The sequence below is a fragment of the Camelus bactrianus genome, chromosome 20 (genome assembly GCF_048773025.1).
Source record: "Camelus bactrianus isolate YW-2024 breed Bactrian camel chromosome 20, ASM4877302v1, whole genome shotgun sequence".
Classification (NCBI taxonomy): Eukaryota; Metazoa; Chordata; class Mammalia; order Artiodactyla; family Camelidae; genus Camelus; species Camelus bactrianus.
The window spans coordinates 36,267,923-36,291,979 of record NC_133558.1 but is presented as its reverse complement, the minus strand read 5'-3'; the positions used below and the strand labels follow the sequence as shown (position 1 = coordinate 36,291,979).

General features: G+C 38.3%; 1 protein-coding gene across 1 annotated transcript in view; it reads right to left on the bottom strand.

Annotated features, from left to right (window-relative positions):
• The window catches only part of HCRTR2 (hypocretin receptor 2), an 83,835-nt gene that overhangs the window by 11,095 nt on the left and 48,683 nt on the right, over positions 1-24,057 (bottom strand). The window contains exons 2-4 of the mRNA XM_074347945.1: positions 19,551-19,729; positions 12,084-12,327; positions 4,789-4,904 (exon numbers count right to left, since the gene is read on the bottom strand). Coding sequence (XP_074204046.1) covers positions 4,789-4,904; positions 12,084-12,327; positions 19,551-19,729 — 539 coding nt within the window. The remainder of the gene's footprint in view (positions 1-4,788; positions 4,905-12,083; positions 12,328-19,550; positions 19,730-24,057) is intronic.

Here is a 24,057-nt window from a genome sequence, read left to right as displayed (position 1 = left end):
ATGCAGTTTCCATTTATAAGCTTCAACACTGTCTTATATAGAAGTTGGCAAACATTTTAATATATGCCTAGTGTACATAAAAGTAATAATAGTCATACAAAAAGACTTTGGGAGATCCATACTACGGGGCTTGATTTATAGCCTAGCATATGATCTAGCCTGGAAAATACCCCATGTACACATGAGATTAATGTGCATTCTGCTGCTTTAGAAGAAGTGTTCTATAGACATGTTAAGCCTCGTTGGTGGATAGTTTTTTTTCAAGTCATTGTTAATCTTCTGCCTAGCTTTTCAATCCATTACTGAAAGATGAGTATTGAAGTTTTCAGTGATTATTATTGAATTGTCTATTTCTCCCCCTAATTCTGCTAGTTGTTGCTTCATGTATTGGGGCTTCAGTTCCTAAGTACATATAAGCTTATAATTTGTATGTCTTCCTGATGGGTTGATTTATCATGATGAAATATCCCTCTTTATAGTAACACTTTTTAATAAATTTTCTTTTATCTAATATTAGTACGGCTACTTTGGCTTTCCTTTGTTTACTGTTTGCACAGTAGATCTTTATTCATCATTTTACATTTAATCTATTTGTGTCTTTAAATATGAGGTATGTCTTTTGCAGGCAGCACACAGTTGAATCATGGTTTTCACTGTTGTTTGTCTATTCCACCCATCTCTGGGATGTTTCGTCCATTTACGTTTAGTGTAACTACATATTGAGAGAGTATAATTTACATCTATCCTTTTGCTATTTGTTTCTATATATAGTGGTCTATTTTGTTCCTCTATTTCTCCACTGCTACTTTGTTTTGTGTTAAATAAATATTTTCTGGTATACCATTTTAATTCCGTTGTTTCTTTCTGTACATTCTTTTTGAGTTATTTTCTTAGTAGTCTCCCTGAGGATTACAATGAACAACTTAAACAATCCGTTTGGAGTAATGCCAACTTAATTTCAATAGCATGCAAAAACATTGCTCCCATGTACTCCCTCCTCTTTCCTTTGAATGACATCTTTATATATTATAAGCTGAATATTCATGATTTTATAATTTTTTAAGAGTATTTCTTTTTTTTTTTTTTACCTTTTTTTATTGAGTTACATGGTTTTATAATTATTGCTTTATGGTGTTGTTTCTTAAGTCAAATCAGAGAAGAAAAGAATTTGAAACAAAAATACATTTATATGCACTTCTATGTTTACCTACACAGTCACTTTTACCGCTGCTCTTTGTGCCTCTGTGAGAATATGTGTTACTGTCATTTGATTCTGCCCCTGCAATTTTACAATTTGCTGTTTATTTCCTCATATTAGACTGAGTTATCTCCTAATATGAATTACTTCTTAAGTTATTTTTGAAGAATATTGAAGAATAAAGGGCAGTAGAAGGAAATGTGATAAGAATTAGAACAAGGAAGTTCTTTCAAAGTTTTAGTCCTTGGAAAATTGAAATTTAGTTCCAGACTCAAGTATCAATTACATCGCACCCCCCGTTTCTCACATAGGGCCTACCAGACATATAATAGGTGCTCAGTAAATATCTGTGGACTGGATTAACATGAGTTCACGTGATGATTAAGATTGAAGCGTTAAATTATATGAGAGCTAGAACTGAAAAAAAAAAAAATGCCAGCAGATGCACAAAGCTGAGATTAAGTGGGTCTTAAAAAGAGGCATTTTAGAGAAGAGTTTCTAGCGTTTCCAGACCGAGTGACTTCTCTGAGTCACGTTGTCAAATAAAAAGAATATTTAAGTCATCGATTAGACCAAAGCACTGGATAACTCTTTTAATGAGGTTTCAGATGCTTGAGAAAGTCAGACAAGGACTGACACTTTGTTCACTAACCATCTTACACTTACAAATTTCAAAGTATGTGACCGAGTCCATGCATCTCCACAACTTTAAGCAAATAGGACAGTTCCTCCAGCCGAGGGATCACTTGCTGTGGCCTCTGGCATGCGCAATGCCCTGGAACTCTGTTTACTGACACTGACAGTTGGAAACTGAGAGTTGCTCAAGCAGAATTCTGCGATAATCATCCATTTGGGGTTAATTTGCTTTATCAGGGCTGCTACAGTGAGCTCAGTTGAACTTATCATTGCCATCACAGTCTGTTTTGTAAATGTTTTGGGTTTCATAACCCAAGCATTTTACTGCCAATCTTCCAAATCATGTGGCTTGAACTAACTAGGGCAATTCATCATCAAAAAACAAGCAAAAACAAAAACAAAAACAAAAAGTGGATTATTTCTAAACCCGCAATACAGTTTTAGAATTTGTGAAATGGAGAGCTATGACAGATGGAGAAGTAAAAGGGTTGAGGTTTGGTAATGATCTAATTATTTAACAAAGTTTTTTTGAATACTTTTCTGTGCCCGGTAATATGTTAAGGGTTGGGAACACTATGATGAACACGACAGATTTACGTACACCCAAGGGATTTTAAAGTTATGTCATCTGTAAATCAATGAATAAGCAAATTTAAACATCTATTTAATGCACACTAACCAGTCAAAATATGAAAATACGGAATGCCCTTAACTCTGAATATTTCTAGACTAAAAATCAATCTATGTCTAAAATATCTTTATTCCCACATGCTCATAAGTGTTTTGTCTCCTTGAAGAATTTTTTTCTTCTAGTTTTTCTATGCACTTTTTTCTAAGTAACTGGGCAAATGGAGTCCCCTAGGTCCTCTTCTGTCTAAACTTTCCCAGCACTTTCTCTTATTCCTCCACTAACTTTTTCTTATAAAGTACAAATTGAGCAACTGATGTGTGCTAAGAATGTACTAACTGGAGGAATATAAGATGAAGGCTGGCATGTACTGTCTCCATCTAATAAGTGTATCAATCCTGTCACGTGGATGCTACACAATCCTGCTTTAACTATGACAAAAGGGAGGCACAGAAATTTAAGTAATTGACAAATTCATGCATCTATTAAGTTACAGTGTCAGAACTGAAACTCACACAATCTGGACCTTGAGGCTATGTTTTTGACTTCTGTATTATGTCATTTCTGGCCATCTACTCCCTAGCTTGTAAGGAGATCTTTATTTATTCATGCTCAACCATGTGACTAGTTTTCGCCAATGAAAAGTGAGGAGAGTTAGCATGTGCCAGTCTGAAGAAAACATTTTAAGAGGCATTGTTCATTTCTTCCAGCTTTCTCGCTCTTTCCCTTGGCCCCAGAATGCCATCTCCAGGAAGCGCTGGTCCTTCAGACTGAGCTCTCAAATGAGGGGACAAGGCGAGCCCAGCCACAGCCTGTTGTCACCACTGATATGGAACATGAGTGAGAGAAACTGTTGCTACAAATTACATCTTTTTGTTTTGTTGTTAATAGCAGAGTAATCTGGCAAAAATGGACCAGTAGGACAATAGTTACCAAGAAGTGGGGTGCAATAGAAAAAGACACCCTAAAATACGTGCAGTTGACTTCATGGCTAGGTAGAGAGTGTTGAAATCATCACTAGAATCTGGAAATCACTACTGATGTTCTACAATGATACACATTAGCTATTTTAGTTACGAACGTTGTGGAATGGAATGCATGCTAATAAGCATTGGCACTGGTTGCATTTATAAGGTCATAAAAGAAGTGACCTCCTTAAAAAAGCAGAAGAAAAGAGAAAATTGGGAATTGTGAGACAAACAGGGTTGAAAATGCAGCTGCTGCTCGTATGTAATGAGTAAAAGATGATCTTGAAAATGGCTTTGAGTAGCAAGGGTTGAAAAAGACCCAAATTAAGACTCATTCTCAAAGACCAAATAAAAGGTTGATGAAATCCTTTTAATGAGTGAAGTGGCTCAGTAAATTCTTTCAGTTGGATAAAATGTGTCAGAGCAAACATTTAAAGTCATGGCTTTCCACAAACCTGATAAGCTCAAAATACTGGCGATAAGTTTAGGAAAAGAGAGGGATACATTTCTGAGAAATGTGGCATTTTAAGATACAATTTTACAAGTACAAGAAACTGAGTTATATTCTTTGTCTGTACCTTTATAAACCACTACATCTGTTTGTTGGTGATTTCATTTGAATCACCAAGGTTCAGCTTAAATGTTATGTGCTCTGAATTAGATCCACCTCCACTAAGCTGTTCTCTGATCTCCTATGTGTATATTTATCAAGGTAATTTTCACATTGCAACTGACTCTTTCCTCTAGACTATAAATGCATCAATGACACAGACTGGAGCTTTTAGCTTGTTATCAGGTATGCATGCAAAAGAAATATAAATGTTTGATGAATGAATAACTGAGTGCATACATACATCCACTGACATAGCAAAATTACCTAACAAATTTCAGTAGTTTTAAATCAACATGATAAGCAATTCTTAAAATTCTCAATTCTGCCCAATTCTTCTATAATTCTAAAAAAAAAAAAAAATAAGATCTTTGAAGTTGGAGATATAACCCATATAATAAAAATGTATTACATAAATTTCATCAGAAATAATGGTGTCCTTTACAAAGTCTCAAGAAACTTTAAAGGAATTTCTATTTGTTATTTCTCATAAAAAGTAAAATTCATAATATTATTCCTAGGCAAAAATCAAGTCAGTTAATCACAGAGGTTTAAAATATAGTCATTAAGGCAGTTTATAAAATGCATTCCCTAAATATCACCTTAAAAAATGCCTAGACATATTCTCATGTTTGAGAAGAAAGCACAACTCTTTGCTAAGCACACTATGTTGGTTCAATTCACTCTTAAATTTTGTTTTTAAGGACTTTCTAAAGAAAACATGTGAAAATTATTTGAAATTACTTACCTGTCGGCACCAGAGTTTACGAAATATTTGCAGATAAGCCAACACCATGAGACACAGTGGTGCCATGTATGTCACCAGGAAGAAACCAATGTGATACATTTTGGGGTAAATTTCACCTGGAATGGAAGTCAAAACAATAAAATCTTATAATTCATAGGGTTTTTGTAAAAAAGGTACATCTGTCAATGTTTTTCCTTTAAAATCCACATTTACCTTGTCTATGATTTCACTGGCATGTTATGTACACAAAAGGAAAAATAACTTATAATATTAACTACTTACATTTAAGTACTAAATACGTCTTAATTTCACTTAAAATACTCAGAGAGGAATAACAATTAGCCATTTCTTAATTTGTGCTATCATGGTCTATCCAAAGTCAAGTGTTCATTTATCAAAAAGCCCTTTTTTGTCTTGATTACATCTGGCTAATGAATAAAAATTAATTTGGACTGCTCTAATCTTGGATTTACAAGGAGAGACATTACTCAATCAAAACTTAATTGCTAAAGCAATTTGTTAAAACTGGAAGAGACTGTGAACTAAGTTGCTTCCTTCTTATTTCTCTCCAGTTGTAGTTCCAAATACAAATATGGAAAATTTGGGAAAAAAATAAATACAGCAAACTTTTGATAGTGATTCTTTTTGTTGACTTACTGGAACATATACAAAATTCCTCTTTAATTAAGTTGTCTATGTGTGTTAATGTATGTAGGCATGTACTTTTAATAAAAATGAGATTTTTAGGGTTCTTTAAAATTGATTTCAAACCAATATGGATTCTTTTTTTGATATCCATCTTACTTATCAGGCATAACGGGGTCTAGGATTGTAGTGATGTTTTAAATTGATCATTAATTCTATGTATACGGGTGAAACATATCACAGATTTGCACTTTTATTAACAAGTCAATCTGTTGAGTGGGATTATGGCTGAATATTAATTTTTAGCTTTTCTAAAACATATATATTGCTGACTTTAACGTAAGGGAGATTTCCCTTATAATAGTATTTGAATATATTACAATGATCCAGTTACATTTACTTAAATATAACACAGGAAACAATATATTCTAGATGGAGTCTGTGGATACTGAATGCAATAATTAAATACAATTCTAAGTGAAGGCTAATACAACAAAGGGTTCTTATTTTAAAGACTACATAACTTATTTTGACTCCGATGTTGGCATTGGGGTTGGTTCTACACTGTTATCACCTTCAAGCATTTTATTCTTTTTGTTACTTCAGAAAGTGTGTGTAGGGGCATGGAGACTCAGAGATGAGACCACACGTGGTAAAAGCAACTTATACTCAGGATTAACCAAGGATAATTATGATGATGACCACAATAATTGATAACATTTATTGAGCATTCAGTGAAATCTTACTGAATGTACTTTAAATGTATCTATGAGTTAAATCTCCTCTAGGATCTTGATTTCGTAGACTCGTCTTCAAGAGTTTAAATAATATCCTCCTTACTCTTACTCCTAAAACTTGGTCTTTTTTCTCAGATAGATGCTTCTCCCCACTACTATCTTTAGCAGGGACCGCAGGGTGCACGTGCTGTTGAGAAGTCTTAGAGACCAATTTGAGGTGTCATTTTTAGCTCACACCTAACTCATCAGTTTCTATCTTCCTTTCAAGTTTATCCTATAAAACAGGCTGGTTACATAAAAAGTGAGAATCTGAGCCACCTGCCCGGAGGAATGACACCCACCCCTTCCCTTTGAAGTGCCCGCAGCCTGTTCAGCGTGGGGGGAGCCGATTTCAAAGGAGCCGGAGAGGGACCTCCACACTTCCCAGACACCCGAGTGGCTTTGAACTTTTATTTGTTTTGAAGAAACTGTTCCCTAAGCTTCCCACATAAAAATATACCTTTGAAGCTTACATATCTGTGAATCCCTGATGTCTGCAACAGACTAAATTGAGTGAGTGAAGGAAGGGAGATTTGATAGGTCATTTTTTTTTTCTTCTATAGCTGTGGATACCATCTCTGTGGTGATAATCTGGAGTTTTAAACAGATGGGAAAGAAAGCTCATCCTGCAATGGGTGTATTTATAAATAGTTGGGAAAATATGTCATTGGCTAGTAAATGCATCTTGTGATCATGAACACCAGCAAAGAGAACCGTTGATCAAGCAAAATATGGGCTATTTGGGGATAGATCAGGGTAGATAATATACCCTATGCATGAGGATAGGTTGTTCTAATAAAGAGATTATTATAGATAATTGGGGAAACATGATAGTCTTAAGTTCTTCATTTCATGCTGAGAGTCTAAGCTAACTGAAAATCCAGAAGCACCACTGAAAGTTTAAATTGTATGGGTTGAAACTGTCTTTGAATTCTCTCCACTTGATAAGCAATATCTTCAATACATTTTAAGACATTCATATGGAGCCTAGCAAGTAGCTACATGAAATTTGTTCACTTAAGCATTGCCTCAAATAGAAAACAACATTTTAATGCTTGGCAACCATTAACGATTGGTGTCTCCACCCAACTGATAAACAGGCATAATCTGAATAAATCCTCGTATATATATCGAACCAACAAATAAGGAACAAATGCTGATCTTCCCTTAGTCTTTGAAATCAAAGATTAAAGAATAATGCCCTATATTAGATTTAAAAAAAACCCCAGTATCTCAGATAAGTTAAGGTCCATCACTGAGCCAACATGTTAATATAATTTTCTAAAAATGGCAAAAATTTTCTCCTTCTCACACCTATCAGGGATTCAACAGACAGGTAAATTAAATATAAGTTCCCAGGTATTTAATTTGGACTGACTTTTCAAAGTTTAGGTATCCATTAAAGTTCATTTGAATCTTTAATATATTTTATTATCTTCTCCCTAATAAATGTTTTCAATAAATGTTTCTATTAATACACACACTTATTTGTATACTTTCCGAATCTCATAGTAGGCCAGACACCATAATTATTATTGAAATTAAAGAAGGGTTCCAGCATTATCATTTTTTCAGACCACCAAAGGATAATTCGGCATTAAAATGCCAAAAGGGAAAGAGATTATAAATCCCCAGTGTCCAAAACAATGTTCAACAAACAGTATGTGCACTTTAAATGCTGGATAAATGAATAGTAAGACTTAGACCTTGGATTGAGCACAAAAAGGAAGTCACTTGCTTCCAGTAGGCTCCATCCTGTGAAACTATGCATTCACAAACCAAGCAATCCAGAAAGTATGGATATAATTCTGGAGGAATTTTAAAATTTCAGAAGTGGGAACTGATGCGACCAGGGCCAAGAATGAACATATCCAAAGGCAGATTTTCAAAGACCATTACAGTAAATACTAACCCATTTTGTTTGTTTCTGAGTGTGAAGTGTATCTGCCAAGAGCTAATGGCTTGTAGTCTTTTTTTTTTTGAACACGCCATTGGCAGTGATGAACGTCGTGAGTTGCAGAAACAATGAATCCATACACTACTACATATCTGTGGTAACATTTTCAGCAAGATAAGAGTTCTGAGTTGTTTGCGCCGTGAGTGAGCCACATTTCCAAGACTTTCCCCAAAATGACTTGATAGATATGGATCGAGTGACCACATGCTTTCCTGACACTTTCCACGTGGTGAGGTTGTAGGATGCAGGACGAAGATGCTATCTCAGTTGGCTTTTATAACTACATTATTGATTTAACTTAGGATAAATGTAAGAAACACAGTCCATGAGTCAATCTCAGATAAAAGTTATTCCACAACAAATTTTTAAAAATTGGGCTAAAGGGTATTTTGACTTTCACGATGGTTGAACTTTAAAGAGCTGACCCTGTAAAATACAATTTCTTACGGTGATTTTAGGTTGTGACTTTCATACATGTGTCCAAGCTTTAACATTTTAAGTTAAACATAGACTTATAAATAGCTTACATTAACAAAGCTTATGCCATGTAAAAATCATTATAATAAACTAAGTGTCTAATGATCAGAATAAAAACTTGCTTTGAGTTTTTATTATTCTTCTTGAAAACATTGTTATTAACATTTCTTCTAAGACAGGAAAAGAAAATTTCATAGATTTCATCATTTGATTTTGTGGATGATCAACTCAATTCAGTATCACTTATCTTAGCCTTCAGAATCATTTGAAGTTAATTATAGGCTTTCAAATACTTTTCCTAAGGGATTTCTAAAGACTGGGTTTAAAATTTTAGGTCTTTGACACTAATTGCTTATTTCTTTAAGGAAAAAAATCCCTTCTATAGCTAGCTAATAAAATGTGAGAGGTTAAAATGAGTTTTATATATTTATATCTATTGCTCAAAAGTCATTAGAAAATGATGTGGCTATTTACTTAATTATGATAACTGACAGGATTCCCAGCTCTACAACCCTTTTGTTCACGGGGGTTAAAGCTACTTGATTATTCAGGTCAATGCCAAAAAAAAAAAAAAAAAAAAAAAAAAAAAAAGCAGGGTGGCGGGGGACAAGTTTATAAAAGTAACCCACAAAATTATAAGTGAAGCTAGTTACCAAAATGCTTTGGAGAAAATTCACAGTTGAATAATACTTGGGTATTTTAATCTAATTACCATCTCCATAAACTTAAAGAAACCCAACTTATGAGTTCGAAGCTTAGATTTAAATGTGCACGTTTGCCTAATAATGTTGAGCAAATAGTTTAATTTATGGTTCGGTTTCATGATGATGAACTAAAGCATTCTGGTCAAGAGATGTTTAGGCTGTTTTCCGAATATAATTCATTGCATGGGAATTGTTTAAGAGACATCTCACAATTGGTCCCCAGCCCACCTTTCGCAAACACAATTCTTTAAGCTGTCTACATTCCAGAAACTACAAATTTGAACCCTCTTCCTTTCTTCTTCGAGGGATGGTGCCCATTGTGTGGGTTTTCTTGCTTCCTAGGACACCTTTTTTCCCTCTTCCTTGCCTGGAAAATCCCTGCTTATTTATTTATTTATTTATTTATTTATTTATTTATTTATTTGGTAACTTTTAGTCATTTAATAGGCCAAATTATTAAATCATACATTGATGGAGAATTACACTCATGCTAGTGAATCTCCAGATTTTTTAAATCTTTGTTAATTGAAAAACAATTGAAATATTTAAACAATAAGAACACAGTCACATTGAAAGGCAAAGCAAATTCCTTCCAAGGGACCATAGTTCAAACCCTGAGTAAATGAACTGCTCAATGAGCTGCTTCCTGCTCATCTTTAAACTTTGTTTTTTTGGTGGAGGGAGGTAAATACGTTTGTGTATTTCGTGGAGGTACTGGGGATTGAGCCCAGGGCCTCATGCATGCGAGGCACGCACTCCACCACTGAGCTCTTACCCTCCAGCATGCCACTTTTCTTTAATGGTTTGCTGAAATGTTAGCAGCTCCTTGTAAACGTCTGTTCAAATTTGGCCAGGACTGAGTCTGCCCTCTAATTTGTGTTCTTCACGCTTTATATATAAGTGTATTAAAATGCTAATCACACTAGAAACCTTTATTTATTTGCCTTTCAGCCTCACTGTATACAATGTGTTCCCTTAGGCAGTCTATTTTTCTCCAGGTTGGGACAATTCCTGGCATAGCCTAAGTACTCAAGATGTTGTTTGAGCATTAAATAAATGGGACTAAAGACATTTAAGAAATATTTCTATCATTTGGGGACTTTCCATCCATTTTGTTTTTGTCTGCAGTGTTAGTGGGGAAACTTGGGAAAAACCGAGGAGGATCCAGAAAAAAATACAGCAAAAGAATTACAGTGTTAGAAAGGAAGGGAAAGAAGGGTAGATCTCAATTTCAGAAAGGGGCATTAATATTTTGGGGTAACACATAAAGCAAATAATGAAATTACAGGTCTTTGGATAATGTATGGAATAATTCCAGTGTCTTTTAAATCTTTTCTTGCTGCAGAAAACGCATGCCTGAGTGTTCCGTTCCTGACTTTTCCTCTTTTCAGAGTTCTAATAAAAATACCAAAATACCATAAATTCAAAGATTCAAACACTTGAAAATACCCGATCTATAAGCAATCCTTCGAGTATACTGCTTCTGTTGAGACATCTTTCTAATTAAACAAACAAACAAACAAACAAACAAACAAAAAACACTTTCCTAGTGTTTACAGTCCCTAAATATGAGCCACTGTAATATCATTATACAGAAATCAGCAGATTTTTTTTATTTAAATTTCATGTGATAATTTTGTAACCAGTGCTTGATATGCTGAAATGCAGGATTGTTTTATTTCCTTTCATTCTTTGCTGTGTCCAGATTTGTGCTTCACCAGGCATGGATATAAGTGTTTCCACTGTTACAGAAAAACCTCTAAGACGTCGTTGAGAAATTTGAACCAAAGGCGCATAAGGCCTCCAAAGTTCTGCTTGTTTAAATTTAACTACTGAACGTAGATCAGATGGGAAACCAAAAAGAATTCATGGTAAACATACTTCTTTTTCTTTATTTGATTTTGATGTCCTCATTAATTTTTTTTTTAATTAAAGTACAGTCAGTTATAATGTGTCAGTTTCTGGTGTCCAGCACAATGTCCCAGTCATGCATATACATACATATATTCATTTTCTTTTTCTTTTTCATTAAAGGTTATTATAAGATATTGAATATAGTCCCCTGTGCTATCCAGAAGAAATTTGCTTTTTATCTATTTTTATATATGGTGGCTAACATTTACAAATCTCCAATTCCCAAATTTATCCCTTCCCACCCCCTTTCTAAATATAGTTCTTATATCAGAAAATAATTATGCCAGTGATAAGAATGCACCAGTTTAACATGTTGTGAATAGAGAATGTGTATTTAGCTAATTTGACTCAGAAAACAGCATAGGTCCACAGGCAGGGCAATCATATTCCCAGGCTGGAAAGGTTTAAAGTGAAAAATCCAGTTGTATTTGAAGCCCACTGGGGAATCTGACACCTGAGGCAATATAATGTTATACCATGTTATAAAATGCATTCCAGAATATATACTTGGATGCTTATAAAGGAGCCCTTTTTGTTTTAGAGAATTTAAGAAAAACTATCATAACCAAATCTGAATTGTGGAGTAAATTCTTCCTTCCAGTTGACCGAGATGAAGGCTGCACAGTCGTGCATAACGTCTCTAAAGGACTGCGACAGGTGGAAGTACTCTGTGAAACGGCTTTGCGTTTCAACTTGGTGTTCATGCATTTGCAAAACTATCTTAACAAATGCCAATAAAATACACAAAGGCCGGCTTTACAAGGGCCATGCCCTTCAACTTTTCCATTTGCAGCCATCATGTAAACGTGAGCTTGGACTTACCGCCCCAGTGCTCATCACAGACTGTAAAGAGGGTGGTTTTATTGGCCAGTCCGGGCAGCATGCTGCTGCACTCCATGACGATGGCCTGAGGGATCATGATGACGCAGGAGACGACCCAGATGATGACGATGCTGTTCCGGGCCCGCTTGGCCGTGCTCTTAAACATCAGAGGGTGACAGATCGCGTACCACCGATCCAAGGCAATGCAGCTCAGGGTGAGCACGGACACCGACACTGACACCGTCTAGAGAAGAAGAGAACGTGGTGCAAGGGAAGCGCCAGCTGTTAAATGGGTCACTCTCCGAGTTTTTTCCGTATTAGAAAGGTCAGTACACAGATACCCAGGTTCAACGTTGTTGTCAAAAAAACACGTTTCTTGTACTTACAGAAGAACATTTTTTTTACCTGTTTCTATAAACAGTGGCTAATATTTGCAAATCTCAAACTCCCAGATTTCTTCTATAGAGCACAAGGAACTATATTCAATATCTTGTAATAACCTTTAATGAAAAAGAATAGGAAAATGAATAGAAGTATGTATATGCATGACTGGGCCATGGTGCTGTACACCAGAAATTGGCACATTGTAACTGACTACTTTAATTTAAAACTTAAAAAAATGTATCTCCTGCAGGCTCTTTCTATTTAAAAAAATACCCTGCCAAAAATATTAGAAATGTATTAGGAAAAGGAATATATATTCCCAATAAACATAAAAATGTACTCTAAAAGTATTGAAATCTTTTTTTACGCCAAGTGTTTTAATTGATAACTTGGCATTCTTTAAATAATTACAATCATCATTTTGTCCTGAAACTTTTTCCATTGATAGGGGAAGTCTATGAAAAAATAAAATAAAATATATATGTTTAGTATGAACTGGAAAATACTCTCTCCCTTAAAGAAAATAATATGATGACTTGTCTTTCTTTTAAATGATCATGCAAGAATCTGACTGCCATTGCATTTCATGAGCATTTTTGAATTATGAGTATCTCATTTCCTGTTTTAAAATAACAAGGGCTATTTGTACATCAGTTCATTTCCAACCTGTTGCCCCCAGAGAAAGACATGAGCCATGGCAACGAATAATTCTCCATGTGGCTCTCCTTCCCATAGCTTGCATTGCTGGTATAAGCCAACTGGCCTCTAAAATTCAAATGTTTACCCAATCCAGATTTCTGCATAACTAATAGCACCAAAAACAGTACTTTAAGAAAATGGTAAAGGAACATATCAGACATGCCTGTTCCCACATGATCAGTTTATGTGACTAACTGATAGTTAATTACAGTTATGTAATTAACTGTTAAGTTTAACATACATTCTGTACTGGGTGATGGGACCATTGGCTTTAATATCACTCTCAAAATCCCCTCTTTATAAAGAAGCCTCATTCTCTTTTCTGTTTTTTTTTATGAAATACAGATTTCTATTTATTTTCTTCTCAACACTTATCACATAGGACCATTATTTGGTTTAATTAATTTATTTATTGTTAGCATCTTGATTGGAACAAAGATTGAAGACAAGAGGGACTGTTTTGTTCACAGCCGTCTCCAGTACCTGGTGCAGCGTTTGATGTGTTTAACTTTTTTTTTTTGAATTAAGGAATAGTTGTAAGCCTCAGTCTAAAGTAATAGATGTGGCCTAGTCATCTTTCTCTATTTTTCTGTCCTAGTTATATTGATTCCATAATACATGGATGGGCAGGTATCTCCACTTCTTACATCAGGACCATCCTTGCTGAGGCATTGACGGTAGGTGCGGATGAGTGAGAAGGATCGAAGCCAGTCCAGCACAGGAGGAAAGGCTTGGGCTGAGCATCAGGGAGAACCATCTGTCCTCACTCTCCCACCAGCTCAGTGCACAATGGTGGGTGAATTAAATGAGTGAAATGGACAGGATAGGATTCTCACCAACTCTGATTTTTTTTGCGTCTTTTTGGGGAAAGCAGCAGGGTGTGGTTGGGCTCCACTCTGCTACCAGGACTCCTGGGTATGCACCCCATGTCACTTGCTAAATGTGTGGTCTTGGGGCAGTTGCTAAATGTCTCTCCGCCTCAGTTTTCTCACCTGTCAAATTGCGTGGTAACAGTAGCTGACCATGGACTGGTAGGAAGAGTCACTGGAGATGTGAACTGCCTAGCCCAGGGCTGGGCCATGTATGCCGTGTGAGTGTTTGTTATTACTTATTATGATGACAGCAGTGACAACGGTGATTGCATGGTTAGTTACCTCTGCCATTCCCGAGCGTGGAGTTCTAGCTTTTAATTGGAACAGACTGCTTTTCCGTGAAGAACAGTCATAGGAATTACAAGTAAAGCTATGAACTATGCTCAGTTCTTGGAGGTTAATTTCATTTTTGTGTTATCTTAAAGGGGTGAACTCTACCAGAGCAGGCTTAGGTTGGTTGCTGGCTGCTGGGAATTCCTTGGTTCTGGCTTAGAGTACATTGACATCGCCTTCAGCAGCCCCCGTCTCCTCCCACCCCCAGTCCTCCCCTGAGAACGTGTCAAGCACCCTGGGCCCTTCCGTACTGCTGCCAACCAGGGAACAGAGCCGTGGCGGCACCGATCTGCACAGGTGACCTTTCATAGCTCTGGGCCAGGGCTACATTTATCCTCTGTTGCAATTAGCGATGTAAACTGCTCCTCAAGGCTTCCTGATTTATGTGTCATGAATTCTAATCAACGTGGGTGAATGGGATAGAGGTAGCGTGGTTCAAATTCGGAAGTCATTTCTAGCATTTCCCTCTACTGTTAGGTACGAATAATCAGTTCAGAACAGTGCACTTGAAAGACTGCCATCCAGTGTCCAGAGCCAACAGTGAGCAAGGTGCAGTGCCTTCTCTGCTGTGGGGCAGCACGAGACAGTACACTGGTTCGGTTAATCTAACGGCAGAATCCATTGAATGAACCCTTGGCAACCAGGGATTTAAGAGTCACTGTTTGCTACTCTACTTGCTAGTGTATAATATACTCCAGCAGACAATTAGCATCCAATTTCCATGATTTTCTTGAAGGGGGATGTCAATTTGCACATTATCATAAGTGATTATAAGTGAGAGTTTTGTTGCCCCTTTCCCCTTCCGGGAGCACACTTCCAGGTGCCTTTCTCAGTTAGATTTTGATATTTGCTCAAATCAACCTGATAGTAAATCACTTGAGAAATGAACGTGGTGCAAATTATGAACATTGTGAGTGAGGTGAAATGACATGAAGTGAATTTTCTTCTGCTGCTGGTGCTTCATTGTTCGCTGGTACTACGGACACCCTGTGGTCGGGGCCGTGTTGGAAACATTCTTTGGTAGAGAAGGAACTGGTTTTATGCTAGCATGCAGATATCAAAAAAGGACTCAGAGATCCATAAGAAATGGAAATTTTGCCAACTCCCAGGTCTGGATGACAGGCGCTGATAGTCTGAAAGGTGGGAAAGGGTGACCAAGAGAATGAGGGATGCTTTCCCACCATGCAACACGCACCACCCACATCTCAGCTGATTTTTGTGCTTCTTTTCTTGGCATTTCCCATGCAAAGCCTCTTCTGCAGTTACAAAAAATGTCACTCTGAGAAAGCAGCCAACTGCTCCTCTAAGTGTGAGAAGGAAAGTGAAATATTTTATATTTTTTCCAGAAATTCATGATAATTATTTAGCAAATAGCCCAATAAATATTAGTGGTTTGGGACCTGTGGAGTTATTAAAGCTATAAGAGGGTCATTTAAATTATTCAGCTAAGTTTTATTATATTTGTGAAATTTTTAGGATTTTGTGAGAATTTGCTGACAGCTTATAGTATATCACTCATAAATCTAAAAGTTGTATTGAATTATATGTAGAAGAAAAAGAACACATAAATAATAGAAAATTAGCAAATGTCCGAAGAATCTTAAACACAACCAAAGAACCTTACAAATTCGGCTGGGCACCCTGTAGTATGTTTTTAAATCCTCAGTAGGACATAAGTGTCATATCAGGGACCACTGGTTTCAGAATATCACAACGAAGGGAAAAAATGACTCAAATTTAAATGATTGGCTTATTGCACGTTGGCACGATTTGTTCTATTTGGGGAAATTCTATGGAAAATGGACCATAAACATTGAGAGAACTTGCAGATACCAGTTTACCAGTGCACCAATGTTTTTGTGCATTTACAACTTTCCATCAAGAAGTAATGTTGAATGAGGTCATGAATGGGTCTAGTCTTTTCCCTCTGATTCAGATCTTGTACTTAGTAACAATTTTGTCCTTGACCTGTGGAGAAGAGGATCCACCGAGGGGTTGACTAGACTAGACACTGTTTATAGAGACGCAGGTGGAATCTACCAAGAGCTGAAGATGTTCATTCAACTGTAAGACTTGTTAAGTTGTGCTGCTCGAACGAATACTGCCAACAATGAACATTAAGAAAAACTTATGACCTATGTTGCTTGCTGGTTACATACAGCTTTTAATCTATCCTCAACCATACCTGGGAGAATCTAGACTACCTGGTCCATAAAAAGCTATCACTGTGCATTAGAGCAAGGTGATACCCCTTCCCCCAAACCCCACTCCCATTAGGGAATCTTCTGGTTTGTAGAGAGAACATGAAATATTCTCTCTCAGCCTACTGAAGATTTGGGACAACTTAAGCCATCTTGAAACTTAAGAGGATCTCCTAGACTTCCTCCTGGACGGTGACTGAAACCAAGAGAAGTAAAAAAAATCTTGCTGGAAGCACCAGAGATGGTGAAATATTAGAATTCTCTGCTATGTATGATTTTCCCAGTGTCTCCATGCAAAGACTATAAGACCCATTGCTTACCGATTTTTCTTTGTTGCTCAATGTTCTATTTCTCTCCAAAAATTTTTTGCTATAGTTTATTTTTGTGACCTACTCATGGCTTTCAGCCAACTGACACAAACTAACCTTATAGTTAAGCTTAATGCTTGCAATGCAACTTGCAACGCCCATGGCATTTGCCACTTACTAGTCTATCAGTGATGTCTGACCTAAAAAATTACTACTTTTCTTTATAATAGATCATTGAAGAACTATTGAGCTAAAGATCTCTTCGTAACACTTCAGATTCAAAAGCCTAACTAATAGAATTTCTAGGAATGAGCTATTTGTTGTGTCCCTCGACTTTTGTTTGGTTAAGAATTTATTTTTTTGGAGTATTAAGATCACAGCAAAATTGCAGAGAAGGTACAGAGATTTGCCAATATCCTTGCTCCCACATAGCCTCCCCCATGATCAATATGCTCTATCAGAGTGGTACTTTCGTTACAACTGAAGAACCTACATCGACACATTGTAATCACCCAAAGTTCATAGTTTATATTACAGTTCACTCTTGATGATATACATTCTGGGTTTGGACGTGTATCCAGCATTATACTGTCAGACATTATACTGCCTTAAAAATCCTCTCTGCTCTGTCTGTTCATTCCTTCCAACCCCTGGCAACCACTCACATCTTTCCAATTTCATAGTTTTCTGTCTTTTCAGAATATGTCATATTATTGGAATTAGGTTGTACATAGCCCTCTCAGATTGGCTTCCTTCACTTAGTAATAAATTTTATGTTCCTCCATGTCCTTTCATGGGTTGATAGCTCATTTCTTTGTATTGTCTGGTTGTACCCCAGTTAATTTATCCATTCATCTACTGAAGGATGAGTTTTGGTAATTATGAATAAAGCTTCTATAAACATTTGCATGCAAGTTTTTTGTGGACATAAATTTTGAAATTTTGGGGATAAATACCAAGCAGTGCAACTGCGGGCTCATATGGTGGGACCATGTTTCATTTTGTTAATAAAAAAAATGTCTTTCAAAGTGGCTGTATCATTTTGCACTCCCACCAGCAATGAATGAGAGTTCCTGTTGCTCCACATCTCAGCCAACTTTTGGTGTTGCCAGTGCTCTGGAATTGGGCCAGTCTAATAGGTGTGTAGTGCTATCTCATGGTTTTCATTTGCATTTTGCTGGTGACATATGATGAGGAATGTCTTTCATACGCTTCTCTGCTACCTGTATATCTTCTTTGGTGAGGTGTCTGTCAAAGTCTTCAGCCCATATTGTAACTCGGTTGTTACATATTGTTTAACTTTAACAGCTCTTTGTATATTTTAGTTAAGTCCTTTATCAGATGTGTCTTTTGCAAATATTTTCTCCCAGCCTGTGCCTTGTCTTCTCATTCTCTTTACACGGACTTTTGCAGAGAATTTAACTGCAGAGTATTTGATGGTAATAAAGTCAGCTTGTCACTGATTTATTTCAAGCATCATACCTTCGATGTCACATCTAAAAAGTCATCAAAATACCTGAGGTCATCCAGGTTTTCACCTATGTTATCCTTTAGGAGTTTAATAGTTTTGTATTTCATATTTGGGTCTGTGATCCATTTTGAGTCAGTTTTTCTGAAACGTGTAAGGCCTGTGTCTAGATCCCACATTCCACCTACCCCAGTTATTGGGAGCATATTTTCATTTCCTCCAAATATTATGATACCATCTGGGAGACTGTACGGAATAAGAACTTGAGGGGTGGAGGATGGTTATGGGGACACCAGTACAGAGTGGCCACCATTTCACTCACTGTCCAGTCGCTGAAGGAAATTCTTGTCTTTTGGTACTGTGGCTATGGATGCTAGCCTGGGAATTTTTTTCCCAAAGATTTCAGAGCTATCAGAATACCAGTCAGAACATACTCTCTGAAAGGATTTGTCCTTAATTTCTTGTAGGGTAACTAGTTATCAAAAAATGGCTTTGAGAACTGAACAATGAAACATGTAATGACGATGACGATGGCTGATGTTTACTGAGGACGTACTATGTTTTCATAAGGTCACAGTCTTCCAGAGAGCAATCCCTATGCCACGTGGCTTATACAAATTATCTGCGTAGACTAGCACAAGCACCACAGGAGACAGCTACAGTTAAAACGATTAATCTTTTAAAATAAGCGAAATCTCAAAGAGCTTATGTATTTGGCTCAAGTGTATACAATCGAATGGCAGGACAGAGATGCTAAACTTGGTAGTTTGATTCAGAACCTACACTCCCACCTGTTCACTGTACCGCTTTGACCACACAGCTCTTGATTTCTCAGTATTTAATCAGACCCGTTATAAAAACAGACAGTCCTCAATTATTTGAACTGGGAAAGGCTTGATCATTGATTTGTTCAAGTTCCTTATTTTGTAATCAGAAAATCTCATAATCAAGGAAGTAAAAGGTTCGTGTAGCCTCTGTTGATGACTTGAGAATTCTGATGCTTTTTTTTTTTTAACCCAGAACTTACATGGTTCACCCAGAAAGTCTCTAGTATTACTTTCCTTAGGTTTGCCGATTCCTTGGGCAAGTATATTTCTCTCTTAGTTCACGAGGTAATTTACCAATGGGCCACGACTGTAATTGAACATGACTAGACTTTGTGGGGGGGTTTCAACAAAAAAGGGTAAAAGGCAATTAATTACCTGTAAGTAAGGAATCACCTTACAGAGGGACTGTCCGAAGAACCAGGTCTCAGTGATGTCCACAACCAGCGTGGCTGGAAGGCAGGTGATGGTCACGAGCACGTCCGCCAGGGAAAGGTTGACAATGAAGTAGTTGGTCACCGTCCTCATGTGGTGGTTCTTCCACACGGCCACGCAGACTGATTAGGAAAGGAGAAAGGAAGAGCAGCTGTCATGTACAGGACGCTTGTGCGCCCCGGAAATTCATGTGTTAAAATCCTGACCCCTCAGGGTGATAGTATAAAGGGGTGGGTCTCTGGGAGATGATTTGGTCGTGAGGGTGGGGCCCTTGTGAGCGGCATTGTGTTCTTGTGAAAGGAACTCCAGAGAGATCTTTTGCCCCTTCCACAGTGGGAGGATACAGCGAAGAAAAAGCTGCCGTTGTGAACCAGGAAGTGGCTCTCACAGACACTGAATCTGCCTGAGCCTTGATCTTGGGCTCCTCAGCCTCCAGAACTGTGAGAAACAAACGTCTCTTGTTTATAAGCCCCCCAGTTTACACTGTTCCGTTACAGCGGGCCGGGCAGGCTAAGACAGCAACTAAACCAAGAGAATACGTGCTGTTGAGGAAACACTGTCAAGCTAATTAGCACCCCTACAAGTCCACAAACAGATATTGCAAAGGGGAGGTAATTTAAGGCTGTGCTGTGTTTTCACTGAATTGGTCGATCTGGGTTAATGCTGAATATATAATCCATTCATTCAGTTATTTTTTTTTCAATTGAAGTATAGTCAGTTTACAATGTGCCAATTTCTGGTGTACAGCACAATACTTCAGTCACGTAGGAACATACATATATTTGTTTTCATATTCTCTTTCACCATAAGTTACTACAAGATATTGAATATAGTTCCCTGTGCTGTACAGTAGAAACTTGTAGTTTATCTGTTTTATATATAGTAGTTAATACCTGCAAAAAAAAAAATCATTTCATTTACCTTGCAAAGGCGTTTCTCAGTGGATCATAAGGCTGTATGTATTTTTACTTAATTTCGAATTTTGTTTTCCAGAAGTTAGAGAGCATTCTTTGATTTATCTTTCTACTCCCTCAGTGGTCAGCATGTAGCAGATACTCAAGAAATAGTTATGGAATTGAGAAGAATTAGGGGCTCACTATCTTTCAATGAACTGCAACGTTGGACTTACCCATGACATTGACCCACATCTGCTCCCAAATTCTGCCTTTGGGGACTTTTCAAGGATGAAGTGGCTTAAAGACAACGGTTGACAATTATTTAGTCCCTATTATTGCCATGGTAGGTGCATGGTTTGTATCCTTACGTCATTTCATCTCGATGCCGATTCAAAGGGGAGACATTACCGGTGTTTTATGTATGAGGTCATTAGGCACAGGCAATTTATGGAACTCGTCTAAGGACAGATGGCTTTTTAATGCACAGAAGCATCCTCACAGCTGGGCTTACACACCAAGGGAAGAGCTGTTCTTCCCACCGTAGCGGTTGTCTTCTTTTGTGAAAATGGACGACTTATAAAGAAAGCACATGCAAATTCTAGAAACTCAGTCCCCTCTCCGTTCTATTACTCAACGTCTCTGAAAGTCACCTCAGATCAAACACAATTTCCAACACTTCCACAGCCAAGCCTTCCTCGACGTCTCAGTATATCCCCACTCAGCTGCCCCCTCACTTACCTGGTTTTTTACAGAAAGAACGTCTAGTTCCCTGATTCTCCATCTCCTCTCTGTCTGATGTACCCAAAGGTTACACAGTCCCTGGTTCCAGAATTATACAGGTGTAAACACTGCTGCTTACATCTATTGATGGGTTTGCCTCATTGAAAGTAACGTGGATTTACTTGGGACATCATAAACCTGCCACTGCTGTCCCCTGTGCTGTCCCCTGTGCACCCAAAGGATGCTGTGATTAGTAACCTTATATAGCAAAGAAAGAAAAGCACGTTTAGTTACATTGCAGTCACTGAATGAGGATTTCTTTTTGACAATTGTGTACCAAGTATTATGAATTTCTCATGTTGAATAAATGCTGTCACTAGCTCCTGAAGCTGAAATTACCCAACAGACATGAATTTAATGAAGTACCTGAAATTCTGAGGATTTAATTTTGAAAACGTCTCATCTTCCTTGACTCCAGCACACAGGCACCAAAAACTCACGGGAGCTTTTATTAGTGTAAATGACAGTCTCTATGGATGGGAAATGCTGCTGCCAAATCATTTATTTCTCAGAAACATCTGGAACACACACACACACACACTCTCACAAACCCATCTTAGCGGTTGACTTGTTATAGGAAATTGACAAAAGTACCACACTTCTGATACTTGGCCAAGTAGTGGTCCAAATGGTGCAATCTTGGAACTAAAAAAGGAGACTTGAAAAATACAGTGGCAGCTGTGGTGTGACTCCCAGTTGTCCATATTTTGGAGGTGCGGGATGGCAAGAATGTCTAACCAATAGCAAAGCAAGCAGATCTTCAACCAACAGTTCTACAGCATTTCCCACGTGCCCCGTCCTTTTCTAAACAATATAAATTAGTAACTAGTTTAATCCTCATCATAACATTCTAAAGTGATTACTATTAACATCCCGGTTTAACACGTGGGTAACTAGGCCAGGGAGGCTGTGGAACCTAGCTAAGGACACAGGGCTAGGAAGAGCGGAGTTTAGATTTAGTCCCGCCCAGCGTGCACATGGTCCTGTGGCACCTGTCATCTGCTGCTGAAGCAGACGGTCAAAGGCTCCTGCCGGCGCCTCTCTGGCGGGACGTGAACGTAGCTCACGGACTCCCGGAGTCGGAGATCGTTCAGTCTAACCTGCCGTCGGAAGCGCGAATCGCCTCTGCAACATTCCTGATTCCTTCCACTTGAGCATTTTTAATAGTAGGGAATCCACGACTTGCTTAAGCCCTTGATTTCATTTTGCGGTGACTTTGACTACTAGCACGTTCTCGTTCGTGTTGAGCTGAAATTGTTTCCCTTCCAGTTCCATCCGCGGGTTCTTTATTCTTTCCTGGAATCCAGGAAATAAACCTTATCTATTTTTTTCCCCCTACATCGTACCTGTCGTAGTTTCCCAGCACGGCTTCAACAGAGTATTAGACACTGGATGTTTTAAATCAGCGTCAACGTATTGTCCCCCAGTTCTGGAGGCTAGAGGTCCAAAGTCAAGGTGAGAGCAGGGCTGAGCTCCCTCTGAAGCCTGCAGAGAAACCCTTCCTTGCCGCTCTCGTGGTTTCTGGAGGTTTGCTGGCAGCCTTGCCATCCCCGGGGTGAAGCTGGGTAACTGCCGCCTCTGCCTGCATCATCACACGGCGCTCTACTGCGAAGCTGTCTTCACATGACCATCTTCTCACAAGGACACGAGTCATATCGGATCAGGGGTCCATTCTACCCCCGTGTGATTCATCTTAACTAATCCTGTCTGCGGTGACTTCATTTCCAAATAAGGTCACATTCGGATGTATGGGGGGATTAGCGCTTTAACATTTTTTTGAGGCGGGGGGGACGGGACACAATTCAACCTGTAACTGTCTGCTCTTTGTCCCCTAAAAATTCACATTCTTCCCTCGTGCAAAATACAGTTCAGGCCATCTCAACGGTCCCCAAATCCTTAACCCATTTCAGCATCAACTCTAAACCCTAAATCTCAGCTAAGTCAAGAAGGGGTAGGACCTGGGGTATCATGCTTCCCACAGCAAACTTTCTCTCCGTCTGTGACCCAGTGATCTCCTTCCAAAACTGCGGTGATGGGACAGGCACAGGATAGACGCTCCCATTCTGAAAGGGAGACATTGAAGGAAAAAGGGGGTCACTGGTCTAAAGCAAGTTTTTTTTTTTTTTCCAACTCAGCATGCAAAATGTCATTAAATTTTAAGGCTTAAGGATAATTCTTTGTGGCTTGACGCTGTGTTCTCCTAGATCAACAGGGCGATGGCCACCACCGCTCAGCCCTGGGAGGCGGGAGGGGGCGCCCTCTGAAACCTCTAGGGAAATCCTTCCTTGCTTCTTCCTAGCTTCCAGCGGCTTGCCAGCAATCTCTGGTGTTCCTTGGCTGGCAGCTGCCTAACACCAACGGCAGCCCCCGTCATCCCCTGGCTTCCCCCGGCGTCTCTGCTTGCACTTGGCCTCTTCTTAATAGGACACCAGCCGTATTGAATTAGAGACCCACCCTACTCCAGTATGACTTCATTTTTAACTAATGACATCTGCAATGACCCCCATTGCCAAAGAAGGTCATATGCTGGGCTACCGGAGGTCAGGACTTCATCATATCTTTTCGTGGAGACACAACTCCACCCCTAACAGTGGCCAGTCCAATATTCAGAGCCCACCACTGTGACCGTTCCCCAAGGCTTGCCTTACTCAGGCTACGTATCTACATATCTCCAGAACCCTCATGTGTATAACTGCAGGGTTTTGCATCTCACATCACCCGGATGCTTTTATTCTGAGCACACTCCGGATTACCAGTGACAGCTCTAAATGAGC